At 51.7% G+C, this 19,529-nt stretch overlaps 2 protein-coding genes and 1 pseudogene across 2 annotated transcripts; 1 reads left to right on the forward strand and 2 right to left on the reverse strand.

Moving 5' to 3' along the window:
* Positions 1-1,981: 1,981 nt before the first annotated feature.
* Positions 1,982-5,281, forward strand: LOC120712810 (non-structural maintenance of chromosomes element 4 homolog B-like). The gene is made up of 7 exons (XM_039998701.1): positions 1,982-2,907; positions 3,049-3,120; positions 3,469-3,712; positions 3,820-3,904; positions 4,302-4,524; positions 4,614-4,705; positions 4,835-5,281. The coding sequence occupies exons 1-7, from the start codon at positions 2,337-2,339 to the stop codon at positions 4,844-4,846; spliced, it is 1,299 nt and encodes a 432-aa protein (XP_039854635.1). The 5' UTR covers positions 1,982-2,336; the 3' UTR covers positions 4,847-5,281.
* A 2,910-nt stretch (positions 5,282-8,191) lies between these two features.
* On the reverse strand, positions 8,192-9,161 carry LOC120713523 (annotated as a pseudogene).
* Positions 9,162-11,804: 2,643 nt separating this feature from the next.
* Positions 11,805-14,546, reverse strand: LOC120712811 (NAC domain-containing protein 46-like). The gene is made up of 2 exons (XM_039998703.1): positions 13,762-14,546; positions 11,805-12,708 (listed from the first exon to the last, which is right to left on the reverse strand). Exons 1-2 carry the CDS (start codon positions 14,431-14,433, stop codon positions 12,175-12,177), a joined length of 1,206 nt encoding a protein of 401 aa, XP_039854637.1. The 5' UTR covers positions 14,434-14,546; the 3' UTR covers positions 11,805-12,174.
* Positions 14,547-19,529: the final 4,983 nt, after the last annotated feature.

Genomic DNA, 19,529 nt, shown 5'->3' on the forward strand with positions numbered 1-19,529 from the left:
CCTCTCTCCGTTGGCGTTGATCGATAGCCTTGATGCAGTGCCGATTCTTTGGATATTTTGTTCTGAATTTTGGGAAAAAAGAGCAGATTTGTGTTACTTATGATTCAGAGTTGCAGGGATCAAATCAATTTGGACAGCTAGCTTTGTCGGTACCCTGTAGCAGGGACACCCACTCTTACTGCAGCAAGGCAGGACCCGCGTAGTTATCCGTAACTGCGTGGAAAGGACGGAGTAGTCAGGCCCCACGGGTCAGACCCTTCCCTCACCAGGCCAACGGCCCCGGACCCGTTCCCCGCCTGGGGATGGGTCCGGAGACGCCACGTATCTCTAAGAAAGGGAAGCTTCATGTCGACAACCAAGACCTCGGACCCCCCGTAGGGGTCCGGGACCTCCCGCGTCCATCCGGACCTCCCGCACTGCGTAAGTGGTCCGGAGCCGCCACGTGGCCCGGAGGCACGGGCTCGAGCGCGAGCCTTCCGCTGGAAGACTCGCGCGCCCACTACATTTAATGCAGATGGACAAGGTGTGCTCTGCCGCCGCGGTACGTGAGACAGCCTTTGTCAGGCCTCGCTGTGCACCGCGTATTACCAAGGTGCACAGTGCAGCCGCCTGTGCCGCACCCACGCAGAGCCCGTCTGCAGCATTAAATGGATACGACGGCACGGCACTTTTCCATCATGCCGCCTACGCCGCAAGCTACACAGTCCGCTTAAGCTACGTGGCAGGCGACGCCACTAACTACCTCTGGCATCGTCCCGACAAGACAGCGCCAGGACATGATGAATGAAGGGCTCCAGGAGCAGGCAAAGGAATCCAGGAGAGAGATCTCCTTTGCCTGCAACGCCATAATGTATGGACAGTACGCCATTTTATACTACATCGTTGGACCCACCTGTCGGGGACCCAACGGCTGTGTACGCGCCCCCCTTGAGATATAAAAGGGAGGCGCTCGCTGTGCACGGGGGTCTCCCCAGACACACAAGCTCTCGTGAACTCTCTCACTCTCGTGGGAGGGCAATACAACACACAGTGGACGTAAGGTATTACGCTCCGGCGGCCCGAACAACTCTAAATCTTGCTGTGTTCATCGTGTTCTTGAGTGAGATCTAACTAGGACTAGCTAACCCCCGAGTACACACCCTCTGGGCTAGGACGGGTGCCTTCCGCCACCCGGCTGTGGTTTGCAGCACCACGACAAGCTTTTATTGCTGAAACGAAACAACAAGGGTTGTTTTTTTTTAATTGTTCCTTGGAGTGGATCGATATCGTGATTGTTTTTTTGCAGCCTATATTGATCAAGATAAAGGGGCCGTTTAGTTCCGGAAGCAAAAATTTTTGGATGTCAAATCGAGGATTTGACCAGATGCCGGGAGGGTTTTTCGAACACTAATTAAAAAACTAATTTCAGAACTCACTTGGAAACCGCGAGACGAATTTTTTGAGGCCTTTGACCGCATCATTAGCACATGTGGGTTACTGTAGCACTTATGGCTAATCATGCACTAATTAGGCTCAAAAGATTCGTCTTGTCGTGTACAACCAAACTGTGTAATTAGTTTTATTATTTAATTACATTTAGTGCTTCATATATGTGTTCAAAGGGGAGGTGAAAATTTTTGGGTGAAAATTTTTGGAAATTAAACGGGCCGAGCTCATGAGCTTAACAAGTCAGCTCATGCTTTTAACGCGCCGAGCCAAGCTACGAGCTGCACCTGCATAGTATTGGCTCTTTTTTATGCTAAATCTCCATCCTAGCAAGCTATCACGCTGTTCAAATATTAACAAATGGGATCATAATTTGAAACTGTGGATTTGCTAGGCCACACTGGCTAAAAATGCTAAGGAGTTTAGATTTATCTTAGGAAAAATATGAGACGTTAATGTAGAAATAAATGGCTGGGTACAGAATCAAAGGCACAGCGTGCCTTTAAGAAGCAAACGCATGCACTTAAATCTGTGTCCCAGACTCCCAGTCTTCCTCTGCTCGCTCGTGCTAGGCCATCCCGCCGGTGCTGCCCGAGCTCTTCTTGGCAGGCGGCAGCCTGAGCTCCTCCCGGCGGCAGGGGCCCGAGATCTTTCCGGCGGCCGCCCGAGCTCTTCGCGGCGGCGGCGGCCCGAGCTCTTCCTGGCGGCGGCGGTGCGAGATCTTCCCGGCGCCCCTCCTCGCCGGCGCCCCACCCGCCGCACGCCACCTCGCTGCCGCCCCACCCGCCGTGCACCACCCGCCGCGCCACCCACCCACGGCGTCCCAGTTTCCGGCGCGTCACCCGCCGCGCGCCACCTCGCCTCCGCTCCGCACGGCACCGCACCGCGGCGAGGCCTGCGCGAGGGAACAGATGTGGAACAGCACGGGGAGCAGTGCATTCGGGACCGGCGGCGGCGCGGGCGAGCGGGGCAGCGCCGTCGGCGGGGGAGCGGAGCGTGTTGGAGTTGGAGAGCGAGAAATCGCGGAGGCGGGGCTTGACCCGGAGGAAGAAGGCCGGCGTGGACGGGTCGGAGGAGAGGAGGTTGAAGAACTCGGCGGCCAGCGCGAAGGGCGCGCGCGCCGGGGAGCCGAGCGGGCCGCGCCCCGCGCGGACGGTGAGCGCGAAGAAGGGGAGGCCCGGGTCGTCGGGGCGGTACCAGAGGCGGAGCGCGGGGCCCCACGCGAAGGCGGCGATGAGGTTGAAGCGGAGCTCCCGCGGGTCGCCGACCGCCGCGAGGCCGGGCTGGAACGCCAGCCCGAGCACGCCGATCGGCACCTCAGCCCGCATAAGCGGCCGGTCGTCGTCGCAGAACTTGATCCACACCTTCAACGGCCTCGTCCGCTGCCGTGGCAGGAGGAGTTCGCCGCCGCCTGGGGCCAGAGCTGCGAGGAGAGGGGCGCGCTCCGGTCGGCCTACGGCGCGGCCAGGGAGATGATACGCGGTACGTGCATGCGCCTTCCCTCCCCGATGTCCTCGCCGTGGCTCTGGTGATCGTTGCCGCGCTGCAACTGACGGCGGCCGGCCGGCGTCTCGCGGGTCCTCTGGTGTGCATTTTTTTAATGCGCGCGCGTGTTGATTGCAGAGCTCAAGGATGATCCTGCTCTCGACAAGTTCGACGCCGCCATGCATAGGATTGAAAAGCTTCATGAGAAAGGTGCTTGCTTTCCCGCTGCTTACTCTCTTCCCTTCCGTTTTCCTTGCTGTTTCTTTAAGCGCTTTGGGACTTTGGTGCTATGATTGGTTGAGTGCTTTGTATCTGAACACCTCACTTTGTAGTAATCGGTTGCCGAAGATTATGCACTGAGAATGCTCCTTTTTTTTTCTCAGCAGTACTGCAAAAAAAAATATCATCTGTATTCTACTTTTAACTCGACATTTCTAACGAAATTGAAAGGCGAAATTATGATGTGCATAATCAAATAACATATCCTATAATGCTTCACAATAAATTGTCAAACAAGCATATCTCAATGGTCTAATCTGCTTCCTGATTATTTCCCAGTGCAAAGACCACTGGAGCAGCTCTCAGATGCTGAGGCTCTGCTGGATCTTGCTGATGTTCTAGTCTCATCTACCAAGGCGGAAAACAGAGATGGGCCGACCCCATCTGAATTTGTTACAGCCCTGCTCAGGAAATTCGGTGGTACAGCCACACCGCTTGATGATTCTAATGAGCCATTCTCCTGGTCGAGTCTTGGTGGTGCAGCATCGACATTGTTCATGACAGCAACCGGGTGCCAAACAATGTAAAATCTTATTTCCTTTACGCAAATATTTGTTGAGGTGATTGGTTTGTTCACAAGCTGCAGTTTTAGAAATCTGAACTGTTTGTGCGCCTCCTGTTTGATGATAGGCATGGTCCAATGGGTCGTGAAATCAAGGAACGGAGGCATGCGTTTAGAAGAGAATCTGTCCGCTTAGACAGTAGACCTGCAGAGGTGAGTTATAATTTCTTACCAGGTTAAGGGAGATCAAATTTCTGGTAACTTGAAAGAATTTGTTAGCAATTATTAGGGAGAATTCAGCTGCACCCTTGCGATAGTACCCTTCACGGTATACATAGAACTAGAGCATTTTAATTTTTGTGTGCATTAATAGTTCAATCACTACCTAAAAGATGAATTATTAATCAATTATCACTGAAGTGTTCACATATTTCTGAAATTACGCAGGCTCCTCAATAATCATTGAATGGTGTCATTACACCATCTTTCTGTTGACCACATGACTGATTTTATATCTTTTTCATTGTTTCAAGTACTTTTGTTGATCACTGAATCATTCTCTTTAATTGTTTTGTCTATGTCAAGATATGACATCGTACTTCTTTTCCAGCCTCATGCATTGGCGCTAGACCAGGATGAAAGGAATGACACCGACAAGAACATAGCTGTCATGTTCGACCTCCTATGTCATCACAAAAGTGTAAAGCTGGAACATCTCATTCTGAACCGGCAGTCCTTTGCGCAAACCGTTGAGAACATATTTGTGCTCTCATTTCTGGTGAAGGATGGGAGAGCTGAGATAAATGTGGTTGATGGTGGGGATCATTTTGTCGGTAAGCTTTTTTTTCTGGTGATCCATCCCATACACCAATGTGAATGTTGTCTAATGTTGATCAATTCGTGGATTACATTCTTAATATAGCTCCAAGGAATGCTCCTGCAGCTGGATTGATAACCTCCAGGAAAGTTTCCAATAGCCAATTTGTGTTCCGGTTTGATACTGAAGATTGGCAGGTTTGGGTCACTAAGCTTGATCTTCCATCTTTAGTACTTCCACGCTACCTCCATCCATATAATTCAGCTTCCTGCATTGATATTTCATCGGTCACTATTAATGTTTTGCCATATTCTGCATGTTCATAGATAATGCAATGAGTGGTCAACCCAGGAGAGGAAGTAATGCCTCACAGAAGCAGTTACCATGGAGGTGAATACAGGAACACACAATCATGTTCTGCTCGTGATTGCACTAAGTTGGGTTCAGATTCCAAGCACCTGAAAGAAGAGAATTTTGCAAAAGAAGACTCAGTAGAGTTCACAAATGACGAAGCAGTGATGGAGAACTTGACCAATTGGTGCTCTGAAGATGACACTCTGAAGAAGAGGAAAAGACTGTGTCGCTAGGAGGTTGTTTTCTGCAGATGACTAGGAAGAAAGGGTAACTGAGCGACGAAGTAGGCTCGCTGACATAGCAAGTTAACACTATTTTGAAGAAACTGGTTACAAAGCGGTTGTAGGCATGATTAGGCATCTTTTCTTTCCCCTTTTGTTTCTGCTAGGAGGAAATGATGCTTCAGAAGTTCAGATTAATGCTCTGTAAATTACTTGCCCTATATAGTTACTTGCCCTATATAGTGCTAATGCAAGGGCATGTGAACATCTGCTCCTCCTCGACGGAGACGGATGCTAAGAGGAATCGCTCAAGCTCGGCGGCCTGGAGTTACGCTAGGGATGTTTAATTTCTTCAGAGTTTTCTTTGCATGTAGTGTCTGAGCAATATTATGTGCCTGATACACAACGATTTCACGGATACATCTGGTGTGCCTGTGCCGGTAAATGCTGGAAATGAAAAGAGAACTGAGAGAGCTTGCAGTTTACTTGGCCTGCATGTCATGGTGTGGCCAATTGCTGAACTGCATATGCCGCTGGCGATTTCTAGCATCTGTTAGAACTTAATTAGTTCAGCATCAGATGCAGACTTGGAGGCTCTGCATCAGAATTATATATGCAAACTTGGAGGCTCTGCATTCCAACAAAAATGGAGGAGGCTATGCAACAAAAATGCAAACTCTGGAGATGATTATATTCCCCAGAAGAAGAAAAAAAAAGCTTTCCTCAGAACTATATATGCAAACGTGGAGGTTCTGCATCAGATGTTCTGCAATCCAGCAAAAATGGGCGGTCCGCATTTCAGCCCCGGTCTAGTGGTCTTTTGATACTTCTGATTGGCTTTTACACAGCTGCAAATTCATTCTCCTGCGCACATTTGATGGTTTACAGTTCCAGGTGATCCGGCATTCCGGCAGACTGGTCCTTGGCACCCTTGCAGACGAGCGACACAGGCTCGCCGCCGCCGGTGCCGAGCAGAGCGCTGCTCCGGTTCATGCCCCGTGCCCCCGTACTAGAGCACGGAGCCAGCCAGCACGACTGCACGTCGATCGGTCAGCAGCGTGGCTGCATGAGCCGCGAGCATGGCCACGCCGAGCCCGCCGTCCGCGGCGACACGCAATCCCCACCGGCCTCCCGCCGCACGCCGCCGCCGACGAGGCGCCCCGCACCGGCACCGAGAGGAGACCGTCGTCCTAAACAGTGTCAGGTGATTCCGCGGTGCAGTGAGGCACCGGGCTGGTGCCGCCGGACACGGGGGGCCATGAACGCGGTCACCAGTTCACCACGAGTCCATGGCGTGGCAGCGTCTGACGACGCCGCGACGGCGATCGAGAAGACCTGCTTTGACGGGGACCAGCAAGCACTCGCCTGTGCATGCGCGTAACTTCTCCACCTCTTCGACGGGGGGCATCTGGGACACCGGCCGCGGCGGCGGAGGCCAACTGGGGCGCGCCGGCGAGGCGGGGAGCCACGGAGTGAGCAGCGACCCGACCACCCACCAGGACGGTATTTGATTCACCGTCCAGGGTCAGGCTCCTCTCAACCGTTGGATCGAGAGGCTGCGGCAGCGATTCGATGCGGCGACTGGCGAGACTTCATGGGCAGGCGCTATCTGGGCCAAAAGAATAACCGGAGGCCCAATTTTCTGAGCCCCCTTTCCGCGCCGGCCTGTTAAGGCTTAAAGGGCTTTTGGCCCACGCGGCCTGGTGCGTTCTTGTTGGGTGGACTGTGGCCCAGCGCCAACCATAAGCCCGATTGAAATGCGGTGACGTCACGGTCACCGGCAGGTCAGTCGGCCGCAGGGTGTAGTGTAGGGATCCATCCGTGTACAACGAACAGGGTCACACTGTGTCCTTTCCTGCATTCCAAAGTCCTTGTAGCTTTATTAATTATCTGAAGTCAAATTTCTTTAGCACTAACTAACTTTATACAAAATATATTAACATTTACAATACTTTGAATTTACCAGATCTAATGTTATCATTTTTTTCTATAAAGTCAGTGGAAGTAATCCTTTTGTGCAAACTATGTAAATTTCAATGGTTTTTTGGATACCTACCATTACAATTTTCAAAGTTTGAAGAAACGTCATTACTATTCGTCTATTTCGAAACATATCATTACAATTTTTCGCTTCTCACAAAAATGACACGGAATACATATGGAGACAATCTGGGCCCAGCTGCAGGTGTATATGAATATGTACATTGCATTGAAGGTCTTCTCTCCTATCACTGACTCACGGGCCTCACATGACTCTTGGTGAGCACCATCCATGGCTGTCAATCGCGAAGGCACAGAGCTCGGGTGGCTCGGCGGCGGCGGCGAGCTGCTGATGGTCGACGCGATGCGCCTGCGCCAGGTCCCCCGCCCGCTCCCCTACCTAGGCTTCTTCTTTACGCCCCTGCTGTCCCCCGCGGCTTGGAATGCCGCTCTGCTTGGCCGGCCTCACCCTACTCCGCTGAGCTGCGCTGGAATGTCGCGAGCTACGCTGAGCTGGGGGGGGCAAGCGCTAGTCAGATGCGCGGCTGGCGAGCGGCGGCCGGGCGGCGTGAGCGGATTCGCCGGTTGAGCGCTACGGCCGGTGAAGCAGCCGCCAGGAGCGCGCCGCCGCCAACCGCCGGATCTGCGTGGGGCCAAGCCAGGGAGGGAGAGGGAGGCTGAGCGAGCGGATGGCGTGCTACGCGACCGACACGGAGGGCGCGCTCCAGGCAGCGCGCGGAGCTCGCGGGCGAGCGGCCAGGGCAGAGCTCGCGACACAGGGCAGAGCGCGCAGAGCTCGCGGGCGAGCGGCCAAGGTGGAGCACACGAGCAAGAGGGCGGCGGAGGACGTGGCCGACACGGAGCTCGACGTGCTGCTGCTCATCATCGACGGTGGCGGATGCGGCTCAGCAATGGGAAGATGGCGAGAGGAGGAAGAAGAAGATGACATGTGGGGCCCGCGAGTCAGTGATAGGAGAGAGGGTCTTCAATGCAATATATGTATTCATATACACCTGCAGCTGGGACCAGGTTGTCTCCATACGTATTCCGTGTCATTTTTTGTGAGAAGCGAAAAATTGTAATTGTATGTTTCGAAATAGACGAATAGTAATAGCGTTTCTCCAAACTTTAAAAATTGTAATGGTATGAATTAAAAAAAAAACCAATTTCGATATCGATACGGTGGTGATACGGTGTTAGCATCGTCGCAATCGCTTCCGCGCTCGCGTGCCTCTCGTCGTCGTCATGTTCCTCGTCCTCCTCCTCGCTGTCTTCCTCGGCGGCCGCATCCACGTCGTCCCACTCCTCCCCGTCCACCGCACCGCGCGGGCGGCCGGGCGCTTGGCACCGATGGCGACGCCAAACAGTATCAGCTTCGTTCCGTGGCTGCCAGTGCCTCCCCCCCGGCGGCGCCGCGCCGCCGTGGTCACGCCATCGCAGAAGATGCGCCGCGTGGCGGCCAGCTCCCAAGCCTGCCTCGCGTTCTCTCGCCGCAGCCGCGCGTTCTTCTCCTCCAACTTGGCCACTGCGCCGCTCAACCCCGCCGCGCGGCCGCGACAAGGAGACCGCCGGCTCCCCGCCCCCCGCGGCCCCGGCGCCGGTTCTTTTCCGCCTCCGTATCCCTCCCAGCAGGTGCTTCTCCCCTCGTCGGAAGCCGTCGTTGGCGAACTCAAACCTGTCCAACACCACATTCTTGAATCCCTGCACTGCGAGAACGCAGAACCCGTCGTGATCTCGATCTAACCGTGCAGACCGTTGGGTAAATGGGTAATAGAAGAAGGAGAGGAGGGGTGGTTGGGCACGCACGTAGTTGTTGAGCTGGCGCACGGAGGAGAGGTGATTGTGGTCGAAGTGCTTGGGGAGGAGGTCGCGGGCGAACTCGTCGGGGCGCCACACCACCAAGGCCGTGCCGGTGTCGTTCCAGGAGATGGTGTCGTCGGTGGGTCCTCCACCATCGCGTACGTCTTCGACACGAACGCCGGCAACGCCATTGGGCAGGCGATGATTCGTGTGCAGAGAGGAAGAGGCAAATCCTTTCCACGGGAAGGAGGACGCGTCTACAAAACGTGGATTTGGGGATTGGATTAAAGTTGGACATTGGGGAGAGAAGCATCCAGCTAGCGGGTTCTCTTTAAACTTTAAAGGTGCCTTTTGCTCTAACCACTAAAAAAGTATCTCCTAACCACAAAGACACCCTTCAACCATTCTAGAAGGTTCCAGGCCCTTCCTTGTGCTCTTTTATTCCTTTCTGGATGTATTCTTCATCAAAGTTGTTTGGCACAAAGTTTCGTTGCCTGCAACATTTCATGAAATTGTTTGATTTTTTTAAAACGCGATTTTTAAATAGGAGGGAAGGAACATGTTGAGGTAACCAATATGATGCTCCACTTATTAGACGAACTCAAAATCAGCGCTACAAAAATGCATTACAGAACGATGTATGTGTATCCTTTGTGAATGCTAACGAACGTCTAATAAACCACTGTGCCAGTATCGTACACTATCATTCGGTAATCGCGTCACGATCACCATCTGTGTACACCGAACAGGGTGCGTGCAAACCTTTGGTAGGAATAACACGGCGTCCTTTCCTTAGTTCCAAAGTCGTTTTAGCTTTATTATCTGAAATCAATTTTTCTTTAGCTTTAACTAACTTTATACAAAATATATTAACATCCACGATACTTTTGATTTACCAGAAATAATCTGTTGTTGCCATTTTTTCCCTACAACTACAAGTTCAATGAAAGTTAGATGAGCATGGAGCTTAGGACAAAAGCTAAACGACCCGTGTAAGTTTCGGAGCACAGGACAACGCCAGACACAACTTTCAGCTTGTTTCGTTCTATATGGTATTTTTCCACACGACTAGAATGGAACAAAGTTCCTATGTTTTCTCCAGATACGTGGCATGAGAGATGGCACACCATGCGTGCTTCACTTTTGGTACTTTTGGGATGCCATCGGGGCCGTCGACTTGGCTTGGATTCATCCATTGCAGCCCTTGCCCCCCGTTCAGACGCTTTGACATCTCAGGAAACAGTAGCCGCGCTTTGACAATCGTTGCCTGCCCTTGCTACAGTGCCGTCCTGTAAAAAGATCTCAGTGCCACAGTTCCGTCCCAGTTTCTACAGTGGACACCGCTGCCGGCCAAGAGCGCTTACCATCTACGGCTGCAGAGAGTAAGCGAGCGACAAGTCGGTGGCCGGCCGGCCGGAGTTGATGGACCGACAGTTCGTAACAAGCCGGGCGGCTGCCCACATGCGCGCCTCCGCATCAGCACCGGCTATAGCTCCGCCGGCCGGCCGGCCGGCCGACAGCAATTTGACAACAAGGCGAGCGATCGCGAGCATCGCATTCATGGAGGCGTTCTGTTCTGTTCTTTCTTTCCCGTTGCCTATCCGCTGCATCACTGTTCACGCCGAGCGGCTGCTTGTAACGTACTAGGGGTAAAACCGTAAAAGCCTGGGGTGGATTATTAGCACGGTATAATTTTGTTTAGTAGGGGTTTAATTCCTTTTCAGCTTCAACCTCACCTTACTTCAACCGTACCAAACTACTCGTGTTAGCTCTTTTTTGTCACTTGGAATACTAGTGCTTATAGAAGTGATCATATAGTGGATTATTCCGAGATGACGGAGTAATCAACTATACAGGCAGACAGCTACTATATATAGGGGATCAACAGGTAGGGTTACTGTTAGAGCACGCCAACCTGGGACTGGGAGCAACAATGCAGAGCCTGCTAGAGTGCTAGCCCCGGCGAGCTGCCTCCGGCCGGCCGGTTAACAATGCAAGCAGCGGCAGCTGCAAGCTGGCAGTACTACTGGATCGGCTTGACTTGGGCGGCCAAGCTAGCGCGCGGCGGGCGCAGCGCCGGGGCGATCAGAGACGACGACGGCGGCGAGATCGCTAGCTGGCGTTGGCCGCTGCAGTAACGCCCATCCCTCCCGGGATGCCCGATTAGGGGTCACGTCGTCGGCGCCCCCGTCCCATCGCCTGAGGCGCACCACGTCACGGTGCATGCATCGCATCTTCGGCGTCGGGATGATCCTATTCCTACCTACGGGACGCCATCAGCGGCAGCGGCAGCTACTCCTCCTAGCAGGAAAGAAGCAGTATTATTGCAACCCGTCAAATCATCCCCAGCAGCCGGCCCAGGCCCCGGCCAGCCGGCCTCGCCCTGCATCCTTCCCCTCCCTCCGTCTCCGTCGCCTCTCCCGCTCTGACGGCCTGACCTGAATCACATCCCATGTCTCCTTCGATCCTTCTTCCATCCATCACTGATCAGCAGCGAGTGATCGCACTACCGCTTCTTTTGTTTCAAACCTTAATTGTGTCCTTCTTTTGTAATGCTCTTCCACGACTTCTTTTTTTCTTGAAGTAAAATTTTGTACTATATGAATTGCAGATGCATCAGGTTGCAGGGACGTGTGCACGCCCTCTTCGAAGATCTCGCGCCAGGGACCAAATCCTCACCGCACTGTGCTACCCCACTGTTCATAGCCATCATTGAGTACTACTCGCGACTGGACTGAACAAACAATATACCGTATCATGTCACCCCAGGCATGCACGGTCCACTGTGCTCATTTTTATACATACAGGAGCATTGTTCAGACCCCAGTGAAATGCATCCATGGCATGGATCACAATCTGGAGCTTCACAGAGATCGTGTTATTATTGGACACTGATTTTGAGACTAGCAAGGATCGATGTCGTCGTGCCATTCAGTGCCGATGAAACAAAGTGATGCATAAAATTACCAAGCACACTGCATGTGGATGGATCAACAGTACAAGTGCTACCACTACTGCTGCTCTTTGTTGATCTGATGATCCAAATGCATGCATGCAAATTACTGAGAACTAGCTAGCTAGGTACAAATGATTTGTTGACAACAAAGGAGCTAACAGCAGGAAAATGACTGACGACAGATCTAAGCTACAAGTGCTCTTGTCTGAACCTCGCACTTGCAAATTACTGAGCTGAAAGAAAGATCACAAGAAGATCGGCTACTACTAGTACTAGCAACCGCAAGATAAGATCATAAGGTAATAAAATAAACCGATCGACCAGCGCGACAACCGTAAGGGACCAACGGTCCGGATCATGCGCCCCTGGGCGCTGCACCCGGGCCCATCTCATAAAGGAACCCGCCGTGCTGCACGTAAGCCTCCAGCCAGCTGGTTGGTGGCGGCGCCGGTGGCTCCGGCGCGCCGGCGCTGACGACCCCGGCCGCATGGGGCGGCGGCGCGGCCGGCTTGCCAGCGACGATGGAGGTGAAGGGAGGAGGGTATGGCGGCGGCATGCCCATGGCGGCGTTGCTGCTGCCGCCGCAGCCGCTCGGCGGCGGCTCCTGCGTGCAGGCCGACGCAGGGAAGCCGCAGCCGTTGCTGAGCTTGAGCTGGTTGGCCGGCAGCAGTGGAGGGTGCATGCCGGGGTGGTGGCCGTGGTGGAAGGGGAGGCCGGCGGTCGAGCAGCCGCTAGGGTTTGGGAGAGGAGGGGCGGCGGCGGGGTCCTGCTGGAAGCAGAGGCTGGATGGGTCCACTCCCATGGGGAGGTAGTAGGGGCTCTTCACCATCATCAGCTTGCTGTACTGGTCGCCTGCCTTGTGGAGTATCCTGCAGATCACCCATTCCTCCTGCATGTATGTATAAGAAAAGATTCAGCAAATCATACATAAAAAAAGGGATGTTTTCTGTGGATTGTGATCTATAGGCAAGACAGAAGCTAGATTCATCGAATCATCAGTCAGTTGCATATAGAAACATAAAAAAGACTATTTTTTGTGGATTGTGATCTATACTAGGCAGGACAGACAACTGTGTATACTAGTATACAAATTTCCTCCTGAACTAGAACTTCTGCAGATGGCACACGTTTACTTTACAGATTAAAAAATGGAGCCATTGAGCACATTGGATTTCATTATCTGTACGACAAAGATTTGGAAGGGAGGGTATGTCAGTGTTTGGACATATGCAAACTACGTACATCCATGATGCACCCTGCCCTTGAGGGCACAACACGAACACAGCACCAGCAGGGATCACTACTAGCTGGTGGCTTGGATCCTGTGTGTCAGTGCGAATAGATCTTGAGCAGAGATGGAACTACTCCTGCCCATGCTGCCATGCATGCTGCTGCTGAAAGCCTACCTGAAGCTGCACATATTATCATGCTTACACCTGCTAACACCATTGAATGCACAAAAGCACATAGAGCCTACGTCTATCAATCTGCATGCCCATGTCACCCAAGTCCCCTCCTACTTAAGCTATGTGCATTTGCATGCATGCCACATTCATTGCAGCCAGCATATCTGCAACTCCTACTTCTTGTCAATGATATCGTCACATCTCTACTACTGTCACGCTGTTGCGTTTTCAAGTGGTGGACAGCATCTCACATACAGAAAGTGAAAGGATCTGCCCTAAAACCTTAACAAATCCATTCACGGAGTAATTAATGCAGTGCTACCTGCGCCGTTAAAAAACAAAAACCGAAGAAATGTTCCCTGAAGAAACCTGAGGAAATCGGTTCATGGACTCACGCGGTGCTACCTGCTGCTATGCAACACTGATAAATGGGAAATTTAGATCTGTACATTGATAAATACAATGGCTGATTTTCTTAGAATGATGCATAGCTGCATTATTTTGATGTGGTCATGTGCAAGTTGTCTGGCATGTACCTTGCAGGAGCGGCGGGCGGCGGCGAAGTCGCCGTCGAGGCGGTACTCGTGGAGGACCCACTTGGTCTTCTCGCCGCGCGGGGCGCGGCCCTTGTAGAAGACGAGCGTCTTCTTCATGCCGAGCAGGGCGCCGGTGGCGGCGCTGAGCACCTCGCGGTCCTTGCCGGTGGCCTTCCAGTAGCCGGCGGCGGTGGCGCGGTTGGTGCGCATCCCCGTCGGGTACTTGCGGTCGCGGAGGCTCAAGAAGTACCACTCGCGCTCGCCCATCCGCGCCGCGTCGGGGAGCTCCCACGGCTCGCACCGGTTCAGGTCCACCTCGGCGATGTCCACGCCGCAGCAGGCGCCGTTCAGGACCTTGGCGGCGAGGTAGAAGGTCACCAGCTCCTCGTCGGTGGGGTGGAACCGGAACCCCGGGGGCAGGCCGTGCTCGCCGGCCGCCGCCGCTGCCATCTCCTCCCCGAGCAGATCCAACAGCGCGTCGCCCATGGCCTGGCGATGCATCTGATGGATCCAAAGGCTACAAGAAGTATCGAACGGTGGGAGACACTCTTCCCCAAGAACCCTACCCAAGCTAACTTCTCTATTCTCTTCTCTTCCTCTTCTACAAGATGAAAAGGAGGTTCTGAGCTGCTCTTGTGTTTTGGTGCGGTGTGTGTGGAGGATGAAGCCCATGGGGGGTCTCTATTATATAGTGGGGAGCTAGCACCATGCCTCCATGACAATGAGCACACTCTCTCTCTCTCTGGACATGAATGGTGAGATTAAAGGATGACAATGAGCACACACTCTCTCTCTCTCTGGACATGAATGGTGAGATTAAAGGATGGCGATGGGCGGTGGCACCTGGCACCTGGCACGGCCCGATGAGGAAACCTGATGGAGCTTAACGAGAAACTGTTGCACATCTAGCTACTAAGCTAGTTCTACCTACCTAGCTGCTGCTGAAAAGTCTCGGTTACGCCTGCGGCCTGCCTAGAGCCTGCACACAGTATGTACCAAAACTATGCGGATAGCCCGCTCATTTGAAGATTATACTATTTTTTTATCATACATTATTCTGTTCATTATCATAAATTATGTCTTATTATTGATTAAAACAATTCAACTATAATCTACCTATAATAACAATTTGATTTGTTGAGCTTTAATAATATTATGCAGATAATTATTTTTATTTTCATTGATTGTTGTTAGCTTTAGTTTTTGTTAATAGTATATATTTATAACTGATACATAACTAAATGTTATTTTATATTTAATTTTTCATAATGGCATTGGTGGGTGATTTTTAATTAGGCATAGGGGTATTTTGGGCTAATTTTTATTTTACTATTTTTCTTCGATTAACGTGGGAATTTTTAGGTCTCCAGAGCGAACGTGGAGGCTCCGTTTGTTGGCCAAATAATAAGATAATAGATTTGTCAAGAAATGCCACTTAGATCCACAAACTTTAAAATGCCACTTAGATCCACAAACTTTAAAAATACATTGCTTAATCCTTAGGTCCTGTTTAGTTTGTGAATTTTTTGGATGTTGATACTGTAGCACTTTCATTGTTATTTGACAATTAATGTCCAATTATGGACTAATTAGGTTTAAAAGATTCATCTCGTGCTAATCAGTTTGACTGTGTTATTAGTTATTTTTTTCAACTACATTTAGTGCTCCATGCATGTGTCTAAACATTCGATGTGACAGATACTGTAGAAAATTTTTTAGGAACTAGACAGGGCCTTAATAAAATTGTTAAGTGCACCACAGTGGTTAGTATGGTCCAGAAATGGACTTGCGAGGCACTACTTTATAAATTTAGGATGTGTTGTGCAATACTTAACAAGTTTAGTAGTTTTGGAACCCAAAATATATTTTTAAAGTCTATGAACATAAGTGGCACCCTTTTACAAGTTCTTTACAAGTTCAGGGGCTGTTGACCCCAATGTTGAATATACGAACGACCGTAACTTTCAACTCTTACGGTCAATCTCTCACCAGCTCCCCCTCCCCTTTCCTTTTTCCCTTCCCCCCCTTATCTCTTTCCCTCCTCTCCTCCATCTCCCCTTGCCTCCCAGATCCAACGCGGCGGCGGCTTCTGGCGGTCGGAGCTGGCGCGGCGGCGGCTCCCGGCGGTTGGAGCTGGTGCGGCCGCGGCGGAGGGGAGGCGTGGCGGCAGCTGGAATGCGCGGCGGCGGCGGCAGGATGGCGTGTCACGGCTGCGGGGAGGTGAGTCGCCGGCAGCGGGGCGCCGGCGGGGAGGTGCAACGCCGGCGAGGAGGCCCCGCTGCGGCGCGTCCGTGGCAGAGATGGCCCGCGCGCAGCGGCCGAGACGACGGCAGGCACAACAGTTTTTTTTTCCCTTTTTTGTTTTTTATTTTCTAAATTTTTTGATGCAAAAAATTTTTACGAAAATTTTAACCCCGAGTTTTTTTTGTTTGCTTCTACTCACAAAATTTTCTAGCCCGAGTTTTCTGTTTCCGATGCAAAAAAATTTGGATGTAAAAAATTTTCTCTTCAAATTTTTTCAATTTGTTTCTTAAAATTTTCCTCTTTCAATTTTTTCTCATCAAATTTTTTCACTCCTTTCCAAATTTTCCTTTGAATTCTTTTCTAAAAAAATTATCAGAAAAAGACAAAAATGTTACTAAAAAGGAGAAAAAACACGTGTCGGAAATCGACCGTATGGAGGCTCCCCTACGGTCGCCTGTAAACTAGCGACCCCCGCCGTTGACGCATTTAACTCTTTAATTTGAACACAAAAAAAGAAGAAAAAAGGGCACGAGGCCAGAAACGTACACGTGCACGTCCTTTATTCATCGCCGTGCACTGCGGACATGTATGTATGCATGTGTACATGTAGCTGTGCTTGTGCACGTACTACACCTCCGCCGTGCTTGAGATCTTGAACGGAGTGCCTGCGTCTGTGCCGGGCGGCAGGATATCTGGACATGTATGTGCGTTCGTGTAGGTAGATGTGTGAGCAAAAATACGAGGATGCAGATGGTGCCATGGGCCTTGCGGATACCTGACGAGTAGTCAAGCATGTATGCCAGCCAGAGCCAGGTACAGATTGTTGCCGTGTACTTCTTTGAGGGTACAATGTACTGCTTGCAAAAGACACCATCAGTATACAGATCGGTGTGTGTGGGCGAGCGCAAAGAAGACGTTTTTGCATTGGAAGATAACCTGCATGCTCATGTACCTTTGCACAATAGTAGTAGTACTAGCTGCTTAAGATAAACGCAGACCTACATGCAAGTTGCATGCACCACCTTTTTGTTTGCACCATGACTCCATGACTCTCACAGCCCACTCTCTCTCTCTCTCTCAAACATGGACATGGTACTATTTCTGTCTTGGTTCATTTGTCTGGTTGTGCATTTATTTTGGACTACCAGAAGAAGGAATGGCAGGTGCTGCTGCGTGCATTGGGGTTTGGGAGGACGATCGAAGCGAGTTTGCACGAGGACGGCCATCAATTTCTTCTGTTCCCCATCAACAAAGCTGTCAAACACATGCCTGGACAATTGACACAAGATGCATCAACAACGGTATAGTTTCAGCAAATATATACATTACAATGTGTTGGTCCCTAATCTTTATACGACGGAATACATTCCTCTACAACTTAACGTAACTAGAGTTCATGACAATTTGACAAATCGATGTCCAACCAAAGCCACGAGATGAATGAATGAATAACACTAACAAGATTACAAGAGAAAGATCTTGGCAGCTTGCCCTACCATGGAATGGTGATAAAAAAAAGCAAGGGCTTCCTATGTTTATAAACGCCAATGGTGACGATGGATCTTGCATGGTTTGAACTTTGAACACACAATGGAGCTAGATCGATCTCGTCATTCCTGATTGCTACTACAGGTCTACAGCCAGCCATGCATGGAATGTTGGCATGCTCAGTTGCTCACACATGAGCTGAGCTGAGCTTCATGTCAATGTCATGTTCTGATTAGGCAAGCCCAGGATCATAAGACGCATGCCCGGTTCCGCGCATGGACCGGGCGAGGCAGTGCAGCTCCCAAGCTCCGTGTGCCAGTCCATAAAAGTTTTCGTCCTCGAGGAAGAAGAGTAAAGGTTGGAAGAAGCAGAGGGGAAAAGAAAGGTGGCCAGAGCTACCCCAGAGGCAGGCCAACGATGTGATTCAATTCTTTCTTTGGCCTCATTCAGCGCCAGGACCTCTGGCCTCTCTCTGCCCCGGGCGGCCGGCTGCTACTGCTATTCCGAGAAGGTTAACGTAGGACATGCTCCGTCCGTGCGTGCGTGAGTGCCGGTGGTAAAAATATTTTAAGGGGTGGCTAAACAAAACACAAACGACCTACTTACCTATACTGTGTAGCTAGGAGGCAATAATTTGCTAATCGTGTCCCAATCATTGGCGCGTTCCCGTTGCAAACACATGCAGTCAGTTTGATGCAGTCAATGTAATCGGTTAGTGATGTCTCACCTAGCTAGCCATGGTTATCGGTTAATGTCTTGATGACATTGGTATCAGTAACGAATCTATCGATCAAGCTTCAGTGAGTTTGATGCATGGCCATGGGCTGCAGGCTTTAATTTCATCCTCCTTTAACAGATGGTTAAACAACCTGGCGCGGTAAGAAGGAGCACGAGGAGCGGTAAACAATGACACGGACGCACGGTGGTGATCGATCTGAGGGAGGACAGTGGCACGTACATGCGTGTACAAGCAACGGCAGCCCACAGTGCGCGAAGAAACCCATGGGGCAGGGCACACGGGCGAGACCAGACCAGCAGCTCAGGGAGCATGCAATGCAAGAGAGAAAGCAGCAGAGCGCGCAGCGCAGGCGCCCAGACGACGACGGCGACGTACTGCAGGAGGTAGCGGAGGCCGGGGGCGGCGCAGTGCGAACCAGGCGCCCACTGTTGCTTGCCGCCCCTGGCCCGCCGGACGGCAGGACGAGGACGAGCCGGCCGGCCGGCGAGATCGGGAAGTTTGTTGGGCGCGGCCGCGGCGCGGGGCAGCCTTTAATGGCCTCGCCGCGGCGTCGCAGCTGGCGCGGATCGGAAGAACTGCCACGCCCCTGCCGGCTGCAGCCTGCAGGGGAGGGAGGCATGGCCACGTGCGAGAGCGGCGGGCGGAGGTGACGAGTCGGAGCGGGGGGACGCTCGTGCGCGCGCGCACGCGAACGCAATCGTCCAATCTACACTGCCCGCTACTGCTGCGGTGCCCCAGCTTTTCTCGCCATGCGCTGCCGCCGTGCCGCGGCGTGCCCCTGCACATCCCCGTCTCCCTCCTTCCCTCCCTCCCGGAGGAGGGCCCGTCCTGGCTTGTGCCGGCCAGCCGTTGCCTGTGGCGGTGTGGCCTCCTATGCTTTTTCCTGCGCATCCACATACATTTCTCGGGCTGTGCGAAAAGTGTTTGTGAAAAGCACTGTAGTATTTTTCGTTTGTATGTGGTAAATATTGTCCTACCATAGACTAACTAGGCTCAAAACATTCGTCTCGCAATGTACATCAAAACTATGCAATTATTTTTTTTATTTACTTACATTTAGTACTTCATGCATGAGTCATTTGTTATATTTAATATTTCGACGTGATTTCGATGTATAGAAAATTTGGAGGAGTCGGGGAACTAAACACGGCCTCGGTTTCGCGCGCACTCACCACCTGCGGCTAGAGCGTAGGGAGAGCGCAGGCTGCGAGTTGCGTTGGACGGCAAGCAAAATCTTGTACTGCCAGCCATCACAGTGCCGGTGCTCCTACCATCCGTGCATGTAACACTGCTCGGT

Source organism: Panicum virgatum, chromosome 6K (genome assembly GCF_016808335.1).
Source record: "Panicum virgatum strain AP13 chromosome 6K, P.virgatum_v5, whole genome shotgun sequence".
NCBI classification, from domain to species: Eukaryota; Viridiplantae; Streptophyta; class Magnoliopsida; order Poales; family Poaceae; genus Panicum; species Panicum virgatum.

Coding starts and splice junctions, on each gene's coding strand:
- LOC120712810 (XM_039998701.1), top strand. CDS start 2,337: ATGTGGAACAGCACGGGGAGCAGTGCATTCGGGACCGGCGGCGGCGCG. Junction 2,908..3,048: donor GGCCAGGGAGATGATACGCG/GTACGTGCATGC, acceptor TGTTGATTGCAG/AGCTCAAGGATGATCCTGCT. Junction 3,905..4,301: donor TAGACAGTAGACCTGCAGAG/GTGAGTTATAAT, acceptor CTTCTTTTCCAG/CCTCATGCATTGGCGCTAGA.
- LOC120712811 (XM_039998703.1), bottom strand. CDS start 14,433: ATGGGCTTCATCCTCCACACACACCGCACCAAAACACAAGAGCAGCTC. Junction 12,709..13,761: donor CCGCCCGCCGCTCCTGCAAG/GTACATGCCAGA, acceptor ACATACATGCAG/GAGGAATGGGTGATCTGCAG.